Raw genomic sequence first — 22,065 nt, forward strand, 5'->3', positions numbered from 1 at the left:
TCCTTTTTTGGGGGGGGGGGGGTCCATTTGGGTATTTGAATTTTGAAGATCAGCTACTTAGACATCACATTCATGATAGAAATGGTTCCTAGCACTCTGAATGTATTCTATTGATAGCCCGATGTTTAAAAATTTAAAAGATAATTGCTTTAATACCTGTAGAATTTTTTTTTGGCAAAGTTTGCTTTGTCTATTCTATGCTACAATCTTTCCATCCTAAATTTATTTAATTCTCCATCATTTTTTATCAGGAGGACTAAGGTGAGTGTGTATGTAAAATGAATAATAATGTTACAAAATTTCGTTTTATAAAATATTTAGAAACTACATATTTGGAGGTGAAGTTTTTCAGTTCTGATAATAACTGAAGGGTTTTCCTTCAAAGCTTAAAATTGTAGCTGCTTTCGGATGTTGAGTAAATATTGGTTTTCTTCTACATCCTGGATTAAATTTCACTCATCCGAGTGATTTAGGGCTTTAGAAATTGTTACTGAAATGTTGGTTTAAAATGTCCTGTTTTTATGTTTCCTCCCATGTGGACTATGATACATTTTTAACATTTGTGTTTTGTCTTTTATTGCTCAGTTTTCATGTGAACCCGACAAGCAGTGAAGACCTCAGGAAAATCCCGGTAAGTTGCAGAGGGGGTTAGAGAAGCAGAAAGCAAGCCACAAGCCAGCCTTCTGTCGGGCACACGTTTCCAGAAAGGCTCCCATCCCCTCGAATCCCTGTTACCTACCGATTATAGCTTAGCATGATAATTTGGGGAGAAAGAAGAAAAGCAAAACCCAGTCTTTATTTTTAATATATGATAGGGTGTGACTTTTATACAATTAATAGAACTTCAGGTAAACATCATTATAATTGAAGCCTGCTTAGCATATACATATTTTGTTTGCAGACTGTTTTAAAATTAATATGAAAGCTGTATGGCAAGGTCAACATTATTGTTAGGAAATAAGAGCATGTGGAGAAAACGATTTGTTGTTGGGACAAATACTGAAGAAAGAATAATACCGTTTATTAACATTCAACAATCTTGCATCCTGGCAGGAAATGCAGTTAACCAGGAGTGCATTTGAAAGAACCTTTAGGACACTAACCTTCCCAGACAGAACAAAACCATACATATTAGCGGGCTTGGTGTAGCCAGCAGTCGAGTTAAGCTCACATATCTGGCAAAGATCATTCAGGTATCTTAACTTCATGCTTTTGTTATTTGAAATCCAGCTTTGGATCTCTGTTCAGAGTTCCATTGCATCTTCAGTCAAATCGAAATATATTAAACCTAGGAAAGAAGTTACTTTATCAAAATGTGGGCACGTGTTCTTGGTAGAAAACTAAATTCTCATTGAATAACAGAAGTAGAGCCTTTACTCCAAGATGCTGGTGGTTGCTCTTTGAACCATCTGCCCTTAATGTGTGTGATCCAGATGTATAATAAGAATTTTTTAAAGCAATAACACATCACAATTTTCTATGATGAGCTATGCCCAGAAGAAACCATGGTAGTGTATAAACCATTGTAAATGTAGTTATTTCTTTAAAATTATAGAAAACATTATAGAAGCTTTGTGCTGTGTTCTTGCTGTTTTATGTAAATGATTTGTAAGTTTTTATGCTTCATAAATACTCCAGTCTTTATAAGATGCAGTCTGGCGAGAAATGTCAGAATATCTGAAGTGAGCCTTTGATCAAATAGTAAAATGAATTCTATCAGGCAAGTTACTTAATCTCAAACAAAATGCAAACATCAAAAAATCGATTTCATGTGTAGCTATTGTTTATTAAGTAACCTTAATTACAATTTCTATGTGCTTGTAAATGTATTTTTCCAAATCTTGTAATTTATTGCTGTAAAAGCATCCTTAGAATTCTTTAAAGAAATAAAATGTGAAAATTGTTTTAGTTAAAGGATTTAAAAGTGATAAAAGAATCCTTGATGTGTGATTATTTTTCTCGGGAATACTAACGATTCTAAAGGACAGTTAAAGGATTACTTAGGTGTTGTTAATTTACTGCAAGATACAAATAGGAGGAGGAACCCATCCTCAGACCAATCGTTTTTTGAGGAAAAGTATTTGAACAATTTTTATGTTGAAGATTAGAAGATGTTTGAAGTAATTTACATTAAGTTCTCCGATAATAGCCATCCACCAAGTTATTTTTCCCCCTTCTGGACATAGTATTTTGTAATTAAGTTTGTATGTCTTATATGCTAGTGCCAACACCTGTCTGTGAAAGCACAGTGTTTAAACAGGAGCAGTAGCCAGTTGAAAGGGCAGTGTGAGCTCTTTAAGGCCTAATTAAGAACTGAAAGGGAGATGAAGGGAGTAGGACAAAAGATGTGAAAGTAGCTGAGATGATATTCCCAGAGCAAAGTTCCTCATTAGAACAATAATGAGATGATCAGAGAATGCCAAGCCTTCGTCTTATCTCTCTCTCTCCCCTCTAGTTGCCTTGGATGTCAGTTAGTGCCCCACCAATATTTGGTTACCAGGACAACCTTTCTTTAAATCTTCAGTTATTTTGAGTCCTGATAATTTGCTTTTGTTCAAATTTAAATATTGTAAAAAGAATATATACATTTCCTAGTTTACTGTGTAAAGTAAAAATAGATCACTAGTGATTCTCAAAGTCTTTTGCACAACTATATGTTATTTAAGATTTCGATTAGAAAACTTCATGTAATAATTCTGTTCTCTCACCCAACACCTAATTCCTTATATCTGCATATGGAAATTTTTAACAGAGGTTGGGTGTGAATGAAAAAGAATTGGTTGTGAAAGGGGAAGAAGGAAGAAAAATTTACATTTCAATATCAGACGACATCTTAAAAACATATGTGCTGTCTGTGTGGAGTGCTGGAGGAAATAATGTTGAGTACTTAGGCGTCCCATGTAGGTTACTTGAGTCTATACCAATAATTTATATTTTCCTGAGAGTTTTCCACTTTAAGCAAAATACTTTTTTTTGGCTTATTTTAATTTTCTATTGTACATATGAATTGATATCAGTTGTTATTATTTTATTTGGAATTATTTCAACAAACAAGGATATATATTTATTGAGTGTATCACTTTAAGAATCTTATGCCTAAAATTAAAAGGTATTTACCTGCTTTTCAAATATGGGATAAAATCTGGAACTAAGCATAAGACTTTTTAATTATTTTATATATTTTTCAGAATATAGTTTATAGTCCATGTGTTTCTAAAATGTTTTTCTGCCTAAAAACTTGATGCAGAAATTTGGGGTAAAATTTTCACATGAAAGGACAAATGGAAAATTTATTGAAAGGGTCAGAAGTGTATTTCCAGGAAGTCTGCCTATACATAAGTATTAGAAGGTTGTAGGGGAACAAAATGAACTGAATAATGGATCTGTATATTTTAGATTATGGCTGTATAGTGTAACACTATTCCAGGATAATAACTAATTATTCTGAGATTAAATTGTTAGATAGTCATGAAACAAAATTTAGACTATGTCAAAATAAGAATATTTTGACATTTTTCATCCTCATCGTCTCTAGAGAAATATTTAAAAAATATTTTAGCTACATTTTCTGGTATTACTGGTATAGTGCTAAATATAACAATGTAAGTGATTTTCTAACTATGTTCATCACTTAATTTGTTTGTAGAAGTCAGTTCATATGTGTATAATTTGATTAAGATTAGAGAGACTCACACATGTGATTCTTAAGTTAAATTAAGAAAAACTTAAGTCAACCAATCAGTAATGAATCCCATTTAGTTTTATTTCATGAATCCTTGCAGTTCTCACCAGAATCCCTATTTTTCAGTAAATATTTTATTAGAAAGATGAAATCATATTAGTTGGGTGGTATTACTTTTTAAAAATGCAGTTCAGAAACACCACTATGTAAACCAGGACATTTTAGAGTTAAAAGACCTTGGAGAACATCTCATTTGTCAAAGTGAGAGCTAGGTTGGTCTCTGTCTCAGAGACCAAGTTAAAGTGAGGAATTTTAGCTTATTTTTAATAAATTAAAAAATATATACTTACCTCTATAGCAGTGGTTCTCAACCTTCCTAATGCCGCGACCCTTTAATACAGTTCCTCATGTTGTGGTGACCCCCAGTTTCATTGTTACAAATTGAACATAATTAAAGCATAGTGATTAATCACAAAAACAATATGTAATTATATATGTTTTCCGATGGTCTTAGGCGACCCCTGTGAAAGGGTCCTTCGACCCCCAAAGGGGTCGCGACCCACAGGTTGAGAACCGCTGCTCTATAGTGTATCTTTTCTATAGAAACCTGCTTAATAATTATTTAATAAGAATGTGGCTAGGAAATTATATTAATATTTTATATCTCTATTCATGACCAATTAAATAAACTATTCAATACATGAGAGGGTGTGTGTATTGAGACTTAATCTTAAAAAAGATGAATTGATCAGGGAGAAGAGAATAAAAGTAGATTAACAGAATTGTCCTTTAACTGTTGCAGAGTAACATTCTGAAATGTTTTTAGAGACAAAGGTAATATAACGCATGAGGTTGTATCTTCCCAGTTTCTAATGTTAAAACAAAATAAGGTGTTTTAAATATATCTTACAGAACTTAAACTCACTTCCCCTTAGCAGTCTCCCTATTCATTCTGTTGATCTGGTGGAGGCCCTCATCAGTATCTGGTCTGTGATATTTCAATGGCTTTATAACTAAACTCAGCCCCTCCAAGTGATTTTCCCCACTGCTGCCATTTTCGTTGTCCTAGAACGTGGCTTCAGTCATATCTTTCTTGTCTACGGAAACCTTCGAAGGCTTCCTGTCTCCACAGCAATAAACCTACAAGTCTTAGTGATGGCATTGATCCTCTCTCAGCTCCCAATCCTGAACCTTCCTTGCCGGCCATTCTGTACCGATGACCTGTTTGACCACCGTGCCTCCAGCCTTGCTTCTTCCTTTGAACAAACTGAGCCACTGCTTGAGCTGCACCTTTTGCATTTCCGCCTGGTGCCAGCTAGATCTTCTCCACAGAACCGGAGAGATTCTGTGGGGCTGGGAGAGTGTCCCCTTCCTGGATTTCTATTGTTATCCCGGAGAAGAAAGTGTGGTTGGATAACTTACCCATCAAATTGATGCCTGTACTCAAGCTTGATTTTTGGTGTTGGCAATCCTGGTGCCTGCGGGAAGAGGGGATAAAAAGTTACACTTTGGCTTTACTCATGGAAACTTCTAGACACATAGCAAATTAAAGTAGATCCTGAAAATGAGTAAAAGCAAATTTAATGTCTATGAAAAATGGAAAAAGAACCTTTCTGCATTCATTGGTCCCCATTCTCTGTCTCCCAATGAATAGATTAGATACTGCAGTCTGAAAGAGCAAGACCAATTTCCCCAGTATTTTATTTTCCTTAAAGCCAAATGGAAATGTTTTGAATGAAAGTGATAAAAAACATTTTAATTTGTTGAGCTTAGTGATAGAACTATGTATAAAAAGACATAAAAAATATTACTGGTAATTTATGTGTGGGCTTTATATTTTACATAATGAAAAATCTAATTACTATCCACTATAAATGGATGATGACATATTTTATTAAATTCTTGAGAAATATTTTTCTTTTAATATTAGGATGCATTGTAATGAAAATTAATTAGGTCAATGCCTTTTGTCTTTTTTGTTTATATTTATACATTAATGTAAAAAAGAATTTTCATTAATGGAATAACTTTCACAAAGTAAATCAATAGTGAAATGGAAGAGAATGCAGATATACTAATACTAAATATTAACGTGATCATAGTTGAACTCTGAGTTTCCTGATAACAAGGGCAAAAAGGGAAATAAGATAAGGTATAGAGGTATTGCTACTATGAGATAGAAATGAACTAGTTACTCGGGGGAGGAAAAGCTGTTTGCCTCTAAATTAAATCAGAAGTTACTCCCATGGGAGCATCTTATAAGATTTAATTCCGAATGCCTTCAACATTTCATAGCAAGAAGCAGATTTGATCTTGCTGCTGCTTGTACCCATCTTCAATAAAGTCAAAGACATAGCATTAAAATACAGTTCAGCGGAAGCAGTTTGATGAGCACTAAACTAATGTCCAAATGTATAGTTTTCAACAGCTTCCTATACTTCCTCTAAGTTAATTCTTAGGGGTCTTTAATTTTTACCTATTTCAGTTAAATTTATTAGAGAACATTTTATCTGAATCTTAAGTTGTATGTCTGTCTCTTTTACTAGGACATTGTCCACACTGTAAAAAACGATTGTAGAAGAATTTAGAGTTAGAATAAGGGCTTTGATGCCTCTGACCTGACCCAGCGCTTGCCTCAGAACTGACTAGCCGTTCTGTGAACTGTCACGTTGGTTCTCGCCAAGGACAGAGAAAAACCAGAAGCTGAAGTTCAGAATAATTCTGATTTTGTTCCTGAGAACTAAAGTGCCGGCCTCTCTCCCGTTCTAGGACAGCAACCCTTTTGACGCCACTGCCGGGTACCGCAGCCTGACCTACGAGGAGGTCCTGCAGGAGCTGGTGAAGCACAAAGAGCTGCTGCGCAGGAAGGACACCCACATCCGGGAGCTGGAGGACTACATCGACAACCTCCTCGTGCGGGTCATGGAGGAGACGCCCAGCATCCTCCGAGTGCCCTACGAGCCGTCCAGGAAGGCTGGCAAGTTCTCCAACAGCTAACGAGCCATTTGTGCTGCCTTGGTAATTGGGGGAAGAAAGAGGGGAAGAAAAGGAAAGAGAGAAGGAAAGACTTGTTACCGGAAGAGACTGCACTTGCAGGTTTCAGTCCAGGCTCGTCCGTTGGGAAAAGGTGTTTTACTTATAAATATGAGCGGGGACTGTCAAGAGTGACCTTTGAAGTGAGCTCAATAATTAAAACTTTGAAAGGGAAAAGGGCCAGATTCCAGATAAGTCAGCAGCTCCTTGGGATTCCCTGGGGTGCTGGCCAGCCCGCGCACCTGCCCGAGGCCCAGGCATGTCTTCAGAAGTCGTGGCTCATTCCTCAGGAAGATTTCTCATGACTTGACATTGTGAGAATTGATACTGTGGTTGGTTCCTGAGCATTCAATTTGTAGACAGTTCAGCTGCAGGAATACTGCTCATTATAAACACTACTTCCAAAACAGTTCGTATTTTATATACATCCGTATGTACGTGAATATAAGTTCGTGTATCTTTGCATATAAAATACGTGCATATACCTCACATATACATGTGTTTTTAGGACATTTAAAATCAGTTGGTTTCCTCTAAAATGATACCAGTTTCTCAATTGGAAAATATATGTGCGCTCAACGAAGCATCATTGCTACTGCAGTATTACGTGTGTGTAGGGGAGCTGCTTCAAGTCACTCTTGATTCTGAACCTTGGTTTCAAAATGAGCTGCTACTATGTTACTCCAGCGTCAGATGTTTGCTCTTTATCCAAAAGTAATGCTCCAAAGGCCTTGTTGAAGAATGAAATGTTTTAGGAAAGTCCATTAACTTCAAACAGCGCGGATTTCTTGAATTCATTTTTCAGCGTAACATTTGAGTTTTGTCTAAGCTACAAGCGGGAGATAAGCTAATGTAATTTGTTTTCTTGCCATTCTAAATGCCTATAAAACACTAGCAAAGAAAATAGTAAGAATTAAAGCTGAAGATAACTTGGAGGGTAAAAGTAGGTGATCATCCGATGCCTGATAACCCAAAACAGTGGGCAGATTCTCGGAATAGAGAATTAGGCTTGGTTTCAAGTTCCATAAATAATAGAACAGATGGTTGCATTTGGGTCTTGAACCAAAATAACAGTTACTAAAGAGTGAGTTTTTAGAACAGATCTTTATTAGCATGACGTTACACATTAATCTGCATCTACCCTTTAAGAATTGATTTATCACCAAATTATATGTCCACTTTTTTTTTATGTCTGCTTCTCCAAAATGTTGAATACTTCCATGAGTCATCTTCCTGTAGTTGTACAAAATTAGTCTGAAATGTAAAGTGAAAAGCAATGGTTATAAAAATAATAATTACAGCTTATTTTTTACCTTACAATCTAAAATACTTACTATGAAACACTGTTTCTTCTGAATTTAAAATGAAAAAACACACTGTATATGGAGACATATATTTCCCAGCCTTTTAATGAAGTGCATTTTTGTCTTAATAGGCATCTGTACTAAGACTTACTTGAAAGTTAAATACAAAGCAGATATAATCATTTTGCTTATTTTAATATTCTGAATCAGATAATACTTGGCCAAGTTTATATTTAGTTCATAAGCCAAAATCCCTGTTATTTGTATTTTCTGAGTTTCTTTAGTTTTCCTATGAGAGCATACATTTTGAAATTGTGAAAATTTTCCCCAAATACAAAAATTCAGTAATTTTTGAAATGAAGAAATGGAGGAGGGAAAATAGCTGTACCAACTTTTTCTTTCATATATATATATAAAAAAATCTTTCCTAAACCTCCAAATCTGGTGTAGAATTTTATTTTTCCATTTGATATCTTAATTATTTTTAACATGGTGCCATTTTAATGAACATTTATTAAATATTTACAAAATTCTTAGCACTTAATTTTGTGTTGTTAGTATAATTGTAGCTCTTTTTACACTTTTTAAAAATATCAAAATTCATGTGTTTTTAGTATTATGACAGATTAGTTACAGATATTTTAATATGCTTTGGCCAAATTTACTCCTGATAGAATGAACCAAGATATTAGTTTTGTATTGGGGATATGTTTTATGTGAATAGAGATCGGTAAAAAGTATCATTCAAGTAACTACTATTCTTTTTATGAGGAGATTCATTTTTAAGGAGACATTCTTTGCTTGTATAAAAACTGTTAAGAATTAGATTTATCCACACGTGAGAGATTTGGTTATAACTGACTCAATATTTTTATCTTTAAATCTGAGATAAGAATTCTATTGAAAACTCATCCTGCATTTATCACTGTCTAAAAATGTTCTGTTTGAATGTTTATGAAGTTTTCCTCATGACCCAGAGTACAAGTTATTTTTCATAATCTGTCAATATAATAAACTACAAACAAAAAGTGAAAATGAGTTCCCCAGTAAACATATCAGTGTTTCCTGCGTTTGGGCAGAAGTGCATGCGGATTAGTTTTATTTGCTAGCATTGTAGAAGGAAGGCCAAAAGTCACCTTAGTTTGTTTTTCCAAAATGTAACCTTTACCAGTAGTATTCTAATGGTGTATTTTGTTAATAGTTTTGAAATAGAAATAAAAATATGTACTCATTAAACAATAGAGCACAGCACTATAGACTTATAAATGGATTTTATTTATGCTTAAAATGCATGATCAAAAATATTTCCACCGATAAGAGGATTTTTTTAAAAACCACAGAATTGATATTTATCTCAAACCTATCTTAAGTTAATATACTTCTGTTATGTAATTAAAATATTTCTATTATTTTTAAAGTAGCCTTATTTTATAACCAGTTTCCCTCCCAGTTTTAAAATTCAGTTCTGAAAATACTGAACATATTGTCCTTCCACTTATGCCTCAGTTTCATTCATTGAGTAGCAGGGTCATATCTTAGAATTGTATATAAGTGACGTGTCCCCCATTCATGAGAGACGTTTAAGTATTGCTTTTGGCTGCTCTATTCTGCCTTGAGCCTAGTTTTGCCATTCTCCCGTGAATGTAGTGCTATCCATAGATTATACATAACTACATCTATTGCTTTTGGCAGTAAATGAAGCTTTAGTTGTAATTTTCCAGCTGTGAAAATGTTGCCTTGTATTGAAAGGGCTTCAGGACTGGAAACCTAAGTAAAACCCAGCTCATTAGTGACAGCTTTGCTTTCCTGCCTTCACCAACTCCTCTGCCCTCCCTCTCTCCCCCCGCCCACCACCCCTGTGAGGGTGCTTGCTCTTTAGCAAGGAGAATCTAAAAAAACACAAAAGAACTGGCTTTAATATATCTCGTACTTGTTACACTGGAGCTTTTCTCTTCCTCCGGCTTTTCAGGCAAAGCTCCCGGCCTCGGGTCTGTGAGTGAGGCTGGGACTTTTTGATGTCCGTGTGCTCATATGTCTTGTAGATATGCTAGGTGTCACTGTGCGTGTGTAAGTGAAGTATGAAGCATGCTCGCTCACTTGATCTCTTTGAAGTAAGAGGTAAAGGATCACAGTGCTGCTGGTTCGTGATGGTAGATGCAAGGGTCTGTCAGCGCACATTCGAAAGCCCCCATTTTCACAGATTTATAACTCTCCTAATCCAGATGCAGCGATTGGAAGTATTTAATATGCAGTAGATGGCACCTTAACTAATTCATCTGCATCTGGAGGCTTTCGCGATGTATTTAATAAGTAGTGGAGAAGCTCTTCAAGCATTAAACTCGAGTTGGCATTTTATTTCATTTCTTTTCTATGTCAAAAAAAATCCCCTCTTACCATGGAATTGAAGTCTGTAACAAATGATACGTTGGGCCTATAAATCTTTGAAGCTTCCAGATGGTTTGTATTTTGAGGTACAGAAGAATGCTGCAGATCTAGAAATGTGTATATTTAGCAGGTACTTGAAAGACACAAGCATTATTTATAACTGAAGAGTATTACACTTGTTAAGTAAAATGCTCTTAGTAACTTGTATACATTTTTACCGATACAAACTCAAAAGTATGTAAGCCTTGCATAATGTGACAGTTGTATAATTTATGTAATCTGATGCATGAATCAGACTTTTTATATAATATATATTGATTTATTATAGTTGATTAAAGTGTTTAATCTTAATTCCGTTGTCTAATTTCTTATTGCAGATAAAACAGCGTGGTGTGTGCATTTATACACGAGTCCTCCTTGTCCTTTAAAAATAGGATGCCTCCTGTTTGACGCATTGCAGCAAGTATTCTGTAAGACCCACACACGCATTCACTATGAAAATAGTTCTGAAAATTCATTCAGAGGCGAGTGACCGAGTACCTTAGAGTGGACAGTCAACAAAAGTGTGAATGCCCTCTGTATATATACAATGTCCCCCATAGGGATAGAGCTCAAGTTTGGTAGAAAATAACATTTGAGAATGTATATATAGGCAAAGGCCTATACCCAGTGTTTTCTCGATACAGCGTCTATATATACACCTGTCTATCCAAGGGAAATAGGAACCTAAGGACCCGGGCTCGGGGCTCGGGTGTGGGGTGTGTGTGTGTGTGTGTGTGTGTGTGTGTGTGTGGCAGTGTTTAGGCAGTTGTGTTCTACATTATGAGTTGTGATCCATATGTAATAGCCTTGGACATAAATCATACGCATTTGGAACAAGGGATTTCTCTGCAGACTGGAACACCTTAGTCTCTGGTCACTCTCAAACGTGGAGGTCCCGTGTAACTCACCCGCTCACTTCCCCAGTATATCTCTAGATTGTTCCTTCCTACCTGTCCCTGGTACACACGTTTATTTTTCCTTAGTCTACGAAGACAAAGCTATTTGGAACAATTTGGAAGTAGAGAGTTATTATTCTATTAGAACGACCATTTTTCACGTAGGTTTTGTTTGAATGCACTGCCTGTCTCAAAAATGTTTCTGTGCCCTTTTCAAAGTAATGGGCCTGTGCCTGGACGCCCCACATTCTACATTTTCTCCCCAAATAACGTTACATGGTGGCACAAATGTTGTACTTTCACCTTCTTATGACGGACAGTTATATACCTATAATGACATGGATTAGAAGTACTCGATTCTGCCCTGACTGGTTTGGCTCAGTGGATAGAGCATCGGCCTGTGGACTGAAGGGTCCCGGGTTCGATTCCGGCCAAGGGCATGTACCTTGGTTGCGGGCACATCCCCAGTCGGGGGTATGCAGGAGGCAGCTGATCGATGTTTCTCTCGCATCGATGTTTCTAACTCTCTATCCCTCTCCCTTCCTCTCTGTAAAGGATCAATAAAATATATTAAAAAAAAAAAAAAGAAGTACTCGATTCTGTCTTATACTCCTCACGGCCTACAATTCGATAATGAAATTTTCAGTGGTTTCATCATTTGTTAGGCATATTCAAAAGTCAGAATTTATGCTGGGCAGCACGAAAACAGATTTCTCTAGCAGAGCTTTTCAATTATGGTGTGTGGTGGACAAATGGCAGATATGGTCCAGTTTGTTTTCATTCCAGTACCAAAGTTTGCAAATGATTTATTTATTTAATAAGAACAGAGGAAGACTGACGCTGTTATAACGTTCTATTCTACCCCGCTCTGGTGAGTGGCGTAAAGTATGTGAGACACACCACAGGTTATGGGCAGTTCCCAGCAAATTATCTTATCTGTGCTACACCTTAGAGCAGGGATTGCAAACTCAAATGTTTCCGGAGCCAGGCAGGGACGGTGGCTAATGAGGCAGGCCAGGTGTGGACGAGGAGGGATTCCTGGGGACAGTGCAATCTGGGGAGCCTGTTCTCCCCCATGAAAGTGGGCAACAGCTGTGCAGCTCCGGCTCCTCGAGGCCATATGGCAGTGAATGCACGGCCAGCGTTGCTAAACGTGATCTTTCTAGAGAAACTGAAAATACAGCTATTTCTGTGAAATACGATTTCCAAATGTTGCAAACTAATTATTTTTTTAACCAAAAATCGGAGGCCACCAGTTTGCAATCTCTTCTTTAGTGAGTCACTGTTTCTGATGACCAGTCATCCTCTCCTCCTCCTCCTCTTCTCCTCCTCCTCATCGTAGGAAGAACAAGTCAGGGTTTGGTGGTTGTGAACGGTGTTGTGTTTATTCAAAATCTGGGTGGGCCTAGGGGCATATGGGATGTGTGTGATAGGTAAGGCAGAATCCCAGCTCCAGTTTAGTTGTATTTTTGAAGTGGTTGTTTGCGGCAGCAGTCTGCGGTGTTTACCTATGCCGCCATCTTGGTCTCTCTCTCAGTTCCCAGCAAATTATCTTATCTGTGCTACACCTTAGAGCAGGGATTGCAAACTCAAATGTTTCCGGAGCCAGGCAGGGACGGTGGCTAATGAGGCAGGCCAGGTGTGGACGAGGAGGGATTACTGGGGACAGTGGCAATCTGGGGAGCCTGTTCTCCCCCATGAAAGTGGGCAACAGCTGTGCAGCTCCGGCTCCTTGAGGCCATATGGCAGTGAATGCACGGCCAGCGTTGCTAAACGTGATCTTTCTAGAGAAACTGAAAATACAGCTATTTCTGTGAAATACGATTTCCAAATGTTGCAAACTAATTATTTTTTTAACCAAAAATCGGAGGCCACCAGTTTGCAATCTCTTCTTTAGTGAGTCACTGTTTCTGATGACCAGTCATCCTCTCCTCCTCCTCCTCTTTCTCCTCCTCCTCATCGTAGGAAGAACAAGTCAGGGTTTGGTGGTTGTGAACGGTGTTGTGTTTATTCAAAATCTGGGTGGGCCTAGGGGCATATGGGATGTGTGTGATAGGTAAGGCAGAATCCCAGCTCCAGACTTTCTTGTGGGAGGGGAGGAGGAATAGCTATTCAGTGGGTAGAGTCTCAGTTATGCACAACGAGTCAGTCAGCCTGTAGTTAGCAATACTGTTTGTTCACTTAAACATTTGTTAAGTCCGGCCGGTATTGCTCAGTGCTTGAGTGTAGACCTGTGAACCAAGAGATCACAGTTCGATTCCTGGTCAGGGCACATGCCTGGGTTGCGGGCTCGGTCCCCAAGTGAGGGGTGTGCAGGAGGCAGTCGATCAATAATTCTCTCTCATCATTGATGTTTCTATCTCTCCCTCTCCCTTTTTCTCTGAAATCAATAAAAATATTTTTTTTAAATTTTGTTAAGAGGTTAGGTTAAATGTTCTTATTACAATTAATGGAAAAAAGACTTTCTCTAGTATGCCTGTCCCTGAGTGTGACTGCAGTTGCATTTGGGAGGGAGAACAGTGCAGGGAAATACAGTCTGTTTAGCACATTTGACTGTTATCCCAGGATCTGCCCCATCCCTTATTTGTAATAATTACGATTATTCAGTATTTACAATGATCTTGCCTTCTGATAAAAATTGTACAAAAATCATTAGTGTCCCAAAGATCAGTTTAGCACATAATATTAATGCTGTGCTGTGTTCAGGTCAAATGACATGTGGTATATGATAATTCCCAGTCACGTAAAGTTAATATGTTTTCAAAGTATTGCCCCAGAGCAGCAATGTCAGTGTTACCTGGGAACTTGTTTGAATGCAAATTCTCAGACCCTATTCCACACCTAATGAGTCAGAAAAGGGAGGGGGGACAGACGGTAGGACTCGAGAGCTCTATTCACAAGCTCTCCATATGTTTAAGATGCGTAATTGAGAACCGTTGAAATAGAGACACACACACACCTATTTTTTTCTTAATGTAGTTTACAGAATCCTTTCTTGACTTAATGTAACTTTTCTTGCCATTCTTGAGTTTATTTTTGAACCTGCTTTTTCAGTTTTTTAATGCATATTATATTTACTTTTTGTATTTTTGTAGAGACAGGAGGGGAGAGAAAGAAAAATCAATGTGAGAAAGAAACATGAATCTGTTGCCTCCCGCACCTGTCCTGACCTGGCATTGAACCCACACCCTGGGTATGTGTCCTACCCGGGAATTGAACTGTCACCTTTTTGTGTGGAACAATGCTTCAACCAACTGAGCCACACCAGCCAGGGCATGAATATTTTGTATTTTAGAGAAACTTAATCTTCCTGATGAAACTTCATAAAGGTAGAATGTTCATAAGATATGCACAGTGCCTTATGCAGAGTAGATACACAAATACTGTTGAGTCATTGACTTGATACGTTTTGTTCGCTATGGTAAGATTTGGTATTACGATTGAGAAGGAAAACACATGCCTGGGCCTTAATATAAAACTGCCAGAATGTCCTCCTTTCGTTCTGACTTGGCTGAGCCATGTTTGGTTGAGGAGAGCATCTTTCTCAGCTTCTCAGCGGTCTTTCCCTGAGGTCACAGATGTTAGTGTGGAAGAGGAAGTAGAGAGTGTAGCCACACATGGAATGTGGTAGAATAGAGTGTTGAATATATGTGCGAAATTGGGTAATGAGCCTTAATATAACAAATAAAGCCAACTTGTGACTTTTGGTGAGAGGTTTTACTTAACAGGCACTTGTAGCTTTGCTAGTTACTATCATTTTAGCAAATAGTTCATAAAAAGTTTACATTCTTTTCACAATCAATACTGGGTTGAGTGCTCATTTCTAGGGAAATCGAGGATGAAATTTAAAAGTCTTCTCAGATCTTGTACAAATATTAGAAATACCCGATGATTAGGGAAAGGCCATTCCACACTAGGTTAAATAACATAATTCCAAATAAGGGTGGCATGAGAAACGGCCACCGGGAGAGTATTTCATTGGCTTTTATCCCTCAGTGGAATCATGGCTAGAACCTTACCAGTGTAAAATGGAAAGCCATGTGAGCACTGGCCGAAGTTGGTGGGTTTGGGTTTTTCAAATTTGTGTTTGTTTTTATCATCATGCCAAGCCTCAATGTCCAGCATTAGCCTGTCATAGAAAGAGAACTCGGATCATCAAGATCACAGCTGGTTCAGAATCCTCACCCTGAGTGATGTAGTTTCACCCTCTTTCAGCAAAAAGTCTCTAAAGTGTAGCTAGAGAGTAACAAAATTGGCTTAGAAATTTCCTTTTCTTTCCTAGCGATGAAGGAGGCGTTAACGAGGAGAAATGGCAGAGAACAGCCCTGGAGTTGGGCGGAGAAGACAGTAGGCCAGGCTCACAGGTAGACCAGTTGTCAACTTCAGATTAAGTCAGGTTGTAATTTCTGAGACCATCCAGGGTGGGCACCTCTTTTTGGGAAAGAATTCATTTGTCGTAAACCATTGACTGATCCAATAGCACCATTTAATGTTTTTGTGTTTACATTTAAAGGTTTTTTTTATTATTATTATTAATGTACTGTTATTGAACATCTTTCATGATTTATAAGCTGTAAAATATTTTAATCCTTGACTCATTTGTTTACCAAGCTATTCACTTAATGCTATGGAATATGTAGCACTTGAGACCATCTGTTAGGAATATTTGAATAATATGCACACTCTGAAGATATGTACAGCAAATAGAGCTCAGAACACATGAAATATTCAGGAAGAGTTTGCGAAGACAATCCATGTATTTTAATTAAAAAAAGATGTGGCCTGAAATCTAGCAGTAAGTCTTTCCAAAAACGAAGCTCTCTTCTGATTCCGGGCAAATTGCTGTGCTGGGATGGCATTAAGCTGTCATTTTGACTTTAAGTGACTAGACTTTAAATAAAAATATTGGAATTAATACTAATTAGAACTGTGCTTAGAAGAGCTTTTCCCTAAGTGTGGGAAGTTACTGCAGGGAGCCATGTCAGGGGCAGGGGAACGGTAAGTGTGTGCTTTGTGAAGCAGGCCAGAGAGGGAGGCTGTGCCTCGGTGTCATGGGGTCACCCCTGGGGGAGCCTCGGGTTTAGTTGGGTAGCCCTGGAAAATCACTGAGCTGGGTGCTGTGAGTCGACTGGAATCCTAGCCTTGAAAAAATCCTTGAATCCTGTTAGAGCTTGAGGATTTGTGTTTCTTTTCCCCTCGGAATTGGTGGAGGATGGGGGCAGATTGGTGTCATGTGCGGGTCTCATCATGTGTTGTGAATGAAAACTGAGATTTCCTAAGTCACTCAGCCTGGATGCTTAGACCTTTTAGCCGGGAGTGATTCTCAGGAGCCCAGCTCGCATCGAGGAGGCTTGCTGTTACCTCACGGTCACACACTTGATGAGCTGTATGTAGCCTAGACACCTATTATGGTGCCTCCTTGAAGAATGTCCCAAAGGGCATCAACATGGGACAAAACCTGGTTCCCACCACACCAAGGGGTGTCTGGCAGCTTGGCAGTATTAACCCTGCCATTCACTCGAGAGGCACCTCCTTTCTCTAACTGCTTTCAACTCTTGTGTTTTGATGCCTAAACCAGACAAGTTCCTTGGAATCAAACCTTCCACTTTTTAGTGCCTGTTACTTACTGGTCTCAGTGTCGGGAGTGTCCCTCACACGTGCACGGCACGTCTGTCTAAAGCCATAAGATCACAGCAGTGTATCACATCTTTCTGATTGGCTATTGCATAGATATCACTATTTCAGGATATTAGCCTATTCTTTTAACCGTTTTTATGATCCTTATCTTTCAACATTATTACAGACTTTTTATGATTACTCACCTCAAATAATTTGGGACTCTGCCTTCTGTTGATCGCCACAGACTCCCAATAGTTGTATGAATGCCCGTCAGTTGTCTTTGCGCGAAGCTCTTCTCACTTGTGGTGTGAGTGGTGTGTGGGACAGTCTTCCCAGGAGTCACTCTTCAGTCTGGCAGGCCCTCGTGGTTGGCATCTAGGGATGAAGTGAGTTTCGGTGTGCATTTCTGAATGGTACATTTACCCCTCCCTTCATTATTTTTACATCCATATTTCTCCTTGTCCTGACTCCTTTAATCATTTTGCATTGTCTCTATCTTTGTCCATCACCTTAGATCTTTCGTGGGATGGAGCATCGTATGAATAAATATTTTTTCTCTGGCATTTGTTCCAATCCTGCTCATTCCATTCCATGAAGAGTCCCCCATCTGATCTTTGCTGACCTCCAGCCAACCCCCCATCTTGGACACTTATTTGGTCTTGTTTTGGGGTCAAATAATTTGTTTTAATATACAAAGGCCCTAATGAGTCATCTGTAAGGGGCTTGTTTCAGTAAAGCACTGAACAAATTGAAAATACAATAAAATAAAAATATATAGAGTTCCTAGCAAAGACTTTGAGCCTCTAGTCATTGTAGCCCCAACATTGACACCCAGCGCTGTGCCTGGGATGTAGTTGGTGCTCAAATATTTATTGAATGAGTATTGGATTATTTTTACTAAGATCTGTATAATTGTTATGACTATCTATTATAAGCAATGGTGTTTTTTCTTATAAAAGAGCCCCCTTTAAAATGAATAAAATAGGAGTTTTTTTTGTTTGTTTTTTATTGTTGTTTTACAGGCACTGGAAGTTGAACCTAGAGGAGAAATGATAACTTCAAAGACATTGCCAGACAGAAATAAATGTTCATCTCAAATTATAGGCAGTCTACCAAAATCTGAGAAACCTGCTTAATCAGCTCCTTCATTTATTTTATTTTAGTGAGGGCTTATCAGACCCTACTGCAGATACTTGTTTACTTGTCTATGCACCTGCTCGGCTGTATGCAGAACAAAATAGCTGCTCACTTTGCTTCTTTACCACTCACAGGTCACATGTCACATCCCAGGCCCTCAGGAAATGCATGTTAAAGAAAAAAGAGGAGGGAGGAGTTTAGTGGCAGGTTCTTTGAAATACTGTGTAAGAAGGTTTTACTTTTTTGTTGGATGGCAGCATGCTGAGATTTTAATTATCTGCACTTTAAAATACTGCAACCAGGATTATTATAAAAACACTTTCTGTTGTCCTCGATGAAGGGAGGAGCTCCCATTTTAATTTGACTTACATTTGTAATTAATGAGAGAGAAAGAAACCTCGAGTGCTCCCTAATTGAAACGGGGGGTACATCAATCAAATTCTGATTGGGAGTCTTATGGAAACTCTAGATACAAAACAGTTTTCTTAATTATATCATGATACAAAAATTATTTCGAGGAGAGCACTAAGCAAGATAGGCTTTTCTGACTGAAGTGCTTTGTTTTATATATATGTCTCTCATTGAATCGTCAGGAAGAACGAGTCCAGAAGAAAACCTCAGGACAGCATGGTAAACAGATTTCATCTTGGGTGTTAATTGATCAACTAACAGTCGCTGCTGTGTCGTGGATGTTGATGAAGATTCCTTCAGGTTCTCCCATCCATCCACTGATCCAATCCAATATCCACCCACCCATTCTTCCTTCCTTCCACTCAACAAACTCATTACCTGCTGTGTGCAAAGCACTGTTCTAAACAAGATGGGTAAATGGAAATGGTGATGAGTATTGTCTACTAAGGGCTCATGAAGTTCGTGCTCTCCTCCCCACTTTTTTAAGGAACAATTTTGCATCTTTTAAGGCCTACTGAAGTTGAAGTAACCAGTTAAGTGCTCTTGAGTTAATCATAGCAGCACCTACTGATGGCAATTCAATATCTTCTCGTGAGGTTAGATCAGGGGTGGGCAAACTTTTTGACTCGAGGGCCACAATGGGTTCTTAAACTGGACCGGAGGGCCGGAACAAAAGCATGGATGGAGTGTTTGTGTGAACTAATATAAATTCAAAGTAAACATCATTACATAAAAGGGTACAGTCTTTTTTTTTTTTAGTTTTATTCATTTCAAACGGGCCGGATCCGGCCCGCGGGCCGTAGTTTGCCCACGGCTGGGTTAGAACCTTATGTTATCTGAGAAATACTGACTTTATCCAAAAGCTTCAAGAACCAATGATGAGTTCCTGTGCAATTTTTCCATGATTCTTTTAGTTAACCTATGAGTTTAAATTTTGAAAAAAAAAATGTGGTTGAAACCTGGGAGATGTTTTCAAGTAAAAGTGAAAAACAGAATTATCTCTAGAATTTTATAATTAAAGATAGGATGCAAATGGCTCTTTTCTGCAATGCAGAGAACTTACTGTCCTTCCACATGTGGAATGCCAACCATGTCATTGAGACATGAAAGATTAATGAAGCTCAGTTTTATTGAAGAAACCCTCATCCACATTTGTGACACATGAGTTCTTCAGTTTGGAAGGAAAAAAGTACCAAACCACTGAATGGAATAAGTGTATATAAAAGGATTTTCTCCCTGTAGCTTCTAAATTGAATAAACTAACTGAAAATTGTTCATACTCAGGACCTAGTGATGTTTGATTTAGCCTTTTTATTGAGAATAATTACCTTCAAAAGATAAAACACAAACATCAAAGCACTGGGGGAAAGATGGGTCAATCAATAAGTGAACTTAAGGCAACTGAATGCCATCTGGAAAAATACAAATCCCAATCCATATCTCGCTCTTCATACCAAAATAAATTCTATATGGATTAAAATTTTAAACAAAATATGAGAAGTACCAAAAAAAGTGTGGGAGTTTTGTTCTGTTTTGTTTCTCAATAATTATCTCAGAGCAGAGAAGGCCTCTCAATTCAAGTCACAAAACCTAAATGCTGTGAAGGAAAAGATGTGTTTGACTACATAAAACTTTTAAAGCATGTGAACAACCAAGAATACTATAAACAAAGTCAAAAGGCAAGTGAGAAAACAGGAAAAGGTTGCAACATATATTACAGACAAGGTCTAATTTTATATTATATAATCACTAGAGACCCGATTATATAATAGAAAATTTGCGTAAAGGCCGTGGCCCCGGTCCCGCCCGCCACAGCTGGGGGCCTCTGCCGCCTCTACCGGACCCCCACCCGCTGCGGCTTTGTCCAGAAGGAAGGACGTCTGGAAGGATGTTTGGTCTAATTAGCATATGCTTTTATTATTATAGATGAGCCACATATGTATATATACTTTAATAGCTGATAACTCAATTTTGAAAATGAAATGTATTTTATTAAATACTGCCTTTATAATTATTCAAAGTGTGTTATACATTTTTTGGACACCCTATATTTATCCAGAAGAAAAAGATGAACCATTAGGAAAATAGAAGACAATCAGGAAGAAGAGGAAATCCCAAAAGCCTTTTAGACATCTGCAAATTAGAATAAGCAAAGAAGATGCTACTCTTCACCTATCAGATTGCTCGGTGCTGTTAACACACAGGCTCGGAGAGTGGGACGGGTACACTCCTAGGGCATTTGGAATGTATAGAACTTGAGACAAGCTCTTTGGAGGGCAATTGCACAATACCTATTAATATCTTAAATGCATTTCCATGCTGATTCAGCAATTTTAATCTAGGTATTTACATTACAAATATTTTGGAATGTATACAAGCATGCACTTGCTACGACGATGACTGCAACATTATTGATAATAACAAAACACCTGAAATTGGTGACTAGTCAAACAATACTTGGTATTCAATAGAAAAATACGACGCAGCACTTAAAAAGCATGAGATAAAGCTGATACGACAAAACATCCAAGACACCTTGTGAATGGGGAGGGAAAAGGCAGCAGAAAAGTATAGGGTGCTCCAGGATTTTGTGTATTAAGATATGTATGGATCTGTGTGTATTTGCAGGAACTTTCCTGGAAGAATATATGAAATGGAGGTTATTTCTGAAGAATAGGACTTTTTATAAACCCTTCTGGGTCCGTTTGAATTGTTCATCATATGCACAAGCCATTTGCAGAATTAAATAAGACACATCTTTTGACCAATTTCAGGAATATTTGACTATTCTCTGATTTTATTCTTAGCCCCCCTATATAATTTGGGGATCTGCATTTGGAAAACAATAAACAGAGAGCCGCAAGTAATCCACTTCCCCACTGAGGTGAGTGGTTCACCATCTGGCCAAGAATCGGAGTTGGGCTCCTCCATTTTCAAAACTGTCAGTTTCCCACTCGCACATCTGGCGTCCAGAACACGCGGGGCCCTTCCCGTGAGCGCACAGCATCCCTGCGACCCAGGCTGTCCCCGGAGATTGATGCCGCCGCTGCGGGAGGACGCCAGTGGGACATGCCCATCATGCTTCTGATGACACATTCCTACAGAGACCAGTCCAGGAGCTGCTTTTCACATTCTCTGCGTGCGTTGGACAGCCGAGTTCTAGATTCAGTTTCTTTATCAATTTGCTTTCTTTGCCTGAAATCTTAGCATCCAATTCAGTGTTCAGTTCATTACTGGGTGTTTAATAAGTATTTTTTAAAAATATATTTTATTGATTTTTTACAGAGGGGAGAGGGATAGAGAGTTAGAAACATCGATGAGATAGAAACATCGATCAGCTGCCTCCTGCACACTCCCTACTGGGGATGTGCCCGCAACCAAGGTACATGCCCTTGACTGGAATCGAACCTGGGACCCTTCAGTCCGCAGGCCGATGCTCTATTCACTGAGCCAAACCGGTTATGGCTTAATAAGTATTTTTATTGTTCTGGTTGTGACAAAAACATTTTTTGAAATTCTGTCTCTCCCTCTTTCCTTCTCTCTCTTTTTGTAGAAA

General features: G+C 38.2%; 1 protein-coding gene across 1 annotated transcript in view; it reads left to right on the top strand.

The window, feature by feature from the left end:
- Nucleotides 1–7,774, top strand: part of RAB11FIP2 (RAB11 family interacting protein 2 (class I)) — a gene marked incomplete at its 5' end in the record, with an annotated part of 33,985 nt that extends 26,211 nt beyond the window's left edge. The window contains 2 exons of the mRNA XM_005879683.2: nucleotides 586–631; nucleotides 6,452–7,774. Coding sequence (XP_005879745.2) covers nucleotides 586–631; nucleotides 6,452–6,679 — 274 coding nt within the window. The remainder of the gene's footprint in view (nucleotides 1–585; nucleotides 632–6,451) is intronic.
- Nucleotides 7,775–22,065: the final 14,291 nt, after the last annotated feature.

The sequence above is a fragment of the Myotis brandtii genome, unplaced genomic scaffold (genome assembly GCF_000412655.1).
Source record: "Myotis brandtii unplaced genomic scaffold, ASM41265v1 scaffold604, whole genome shotgun sequence".
In the NCBI taxonomy this organism is placed as follows: Eukaryota; Metazoa; Chordata; class Mammalia; order Chiroptera; family Vespertilionidae; genus Myotis; species Myotis brandtii.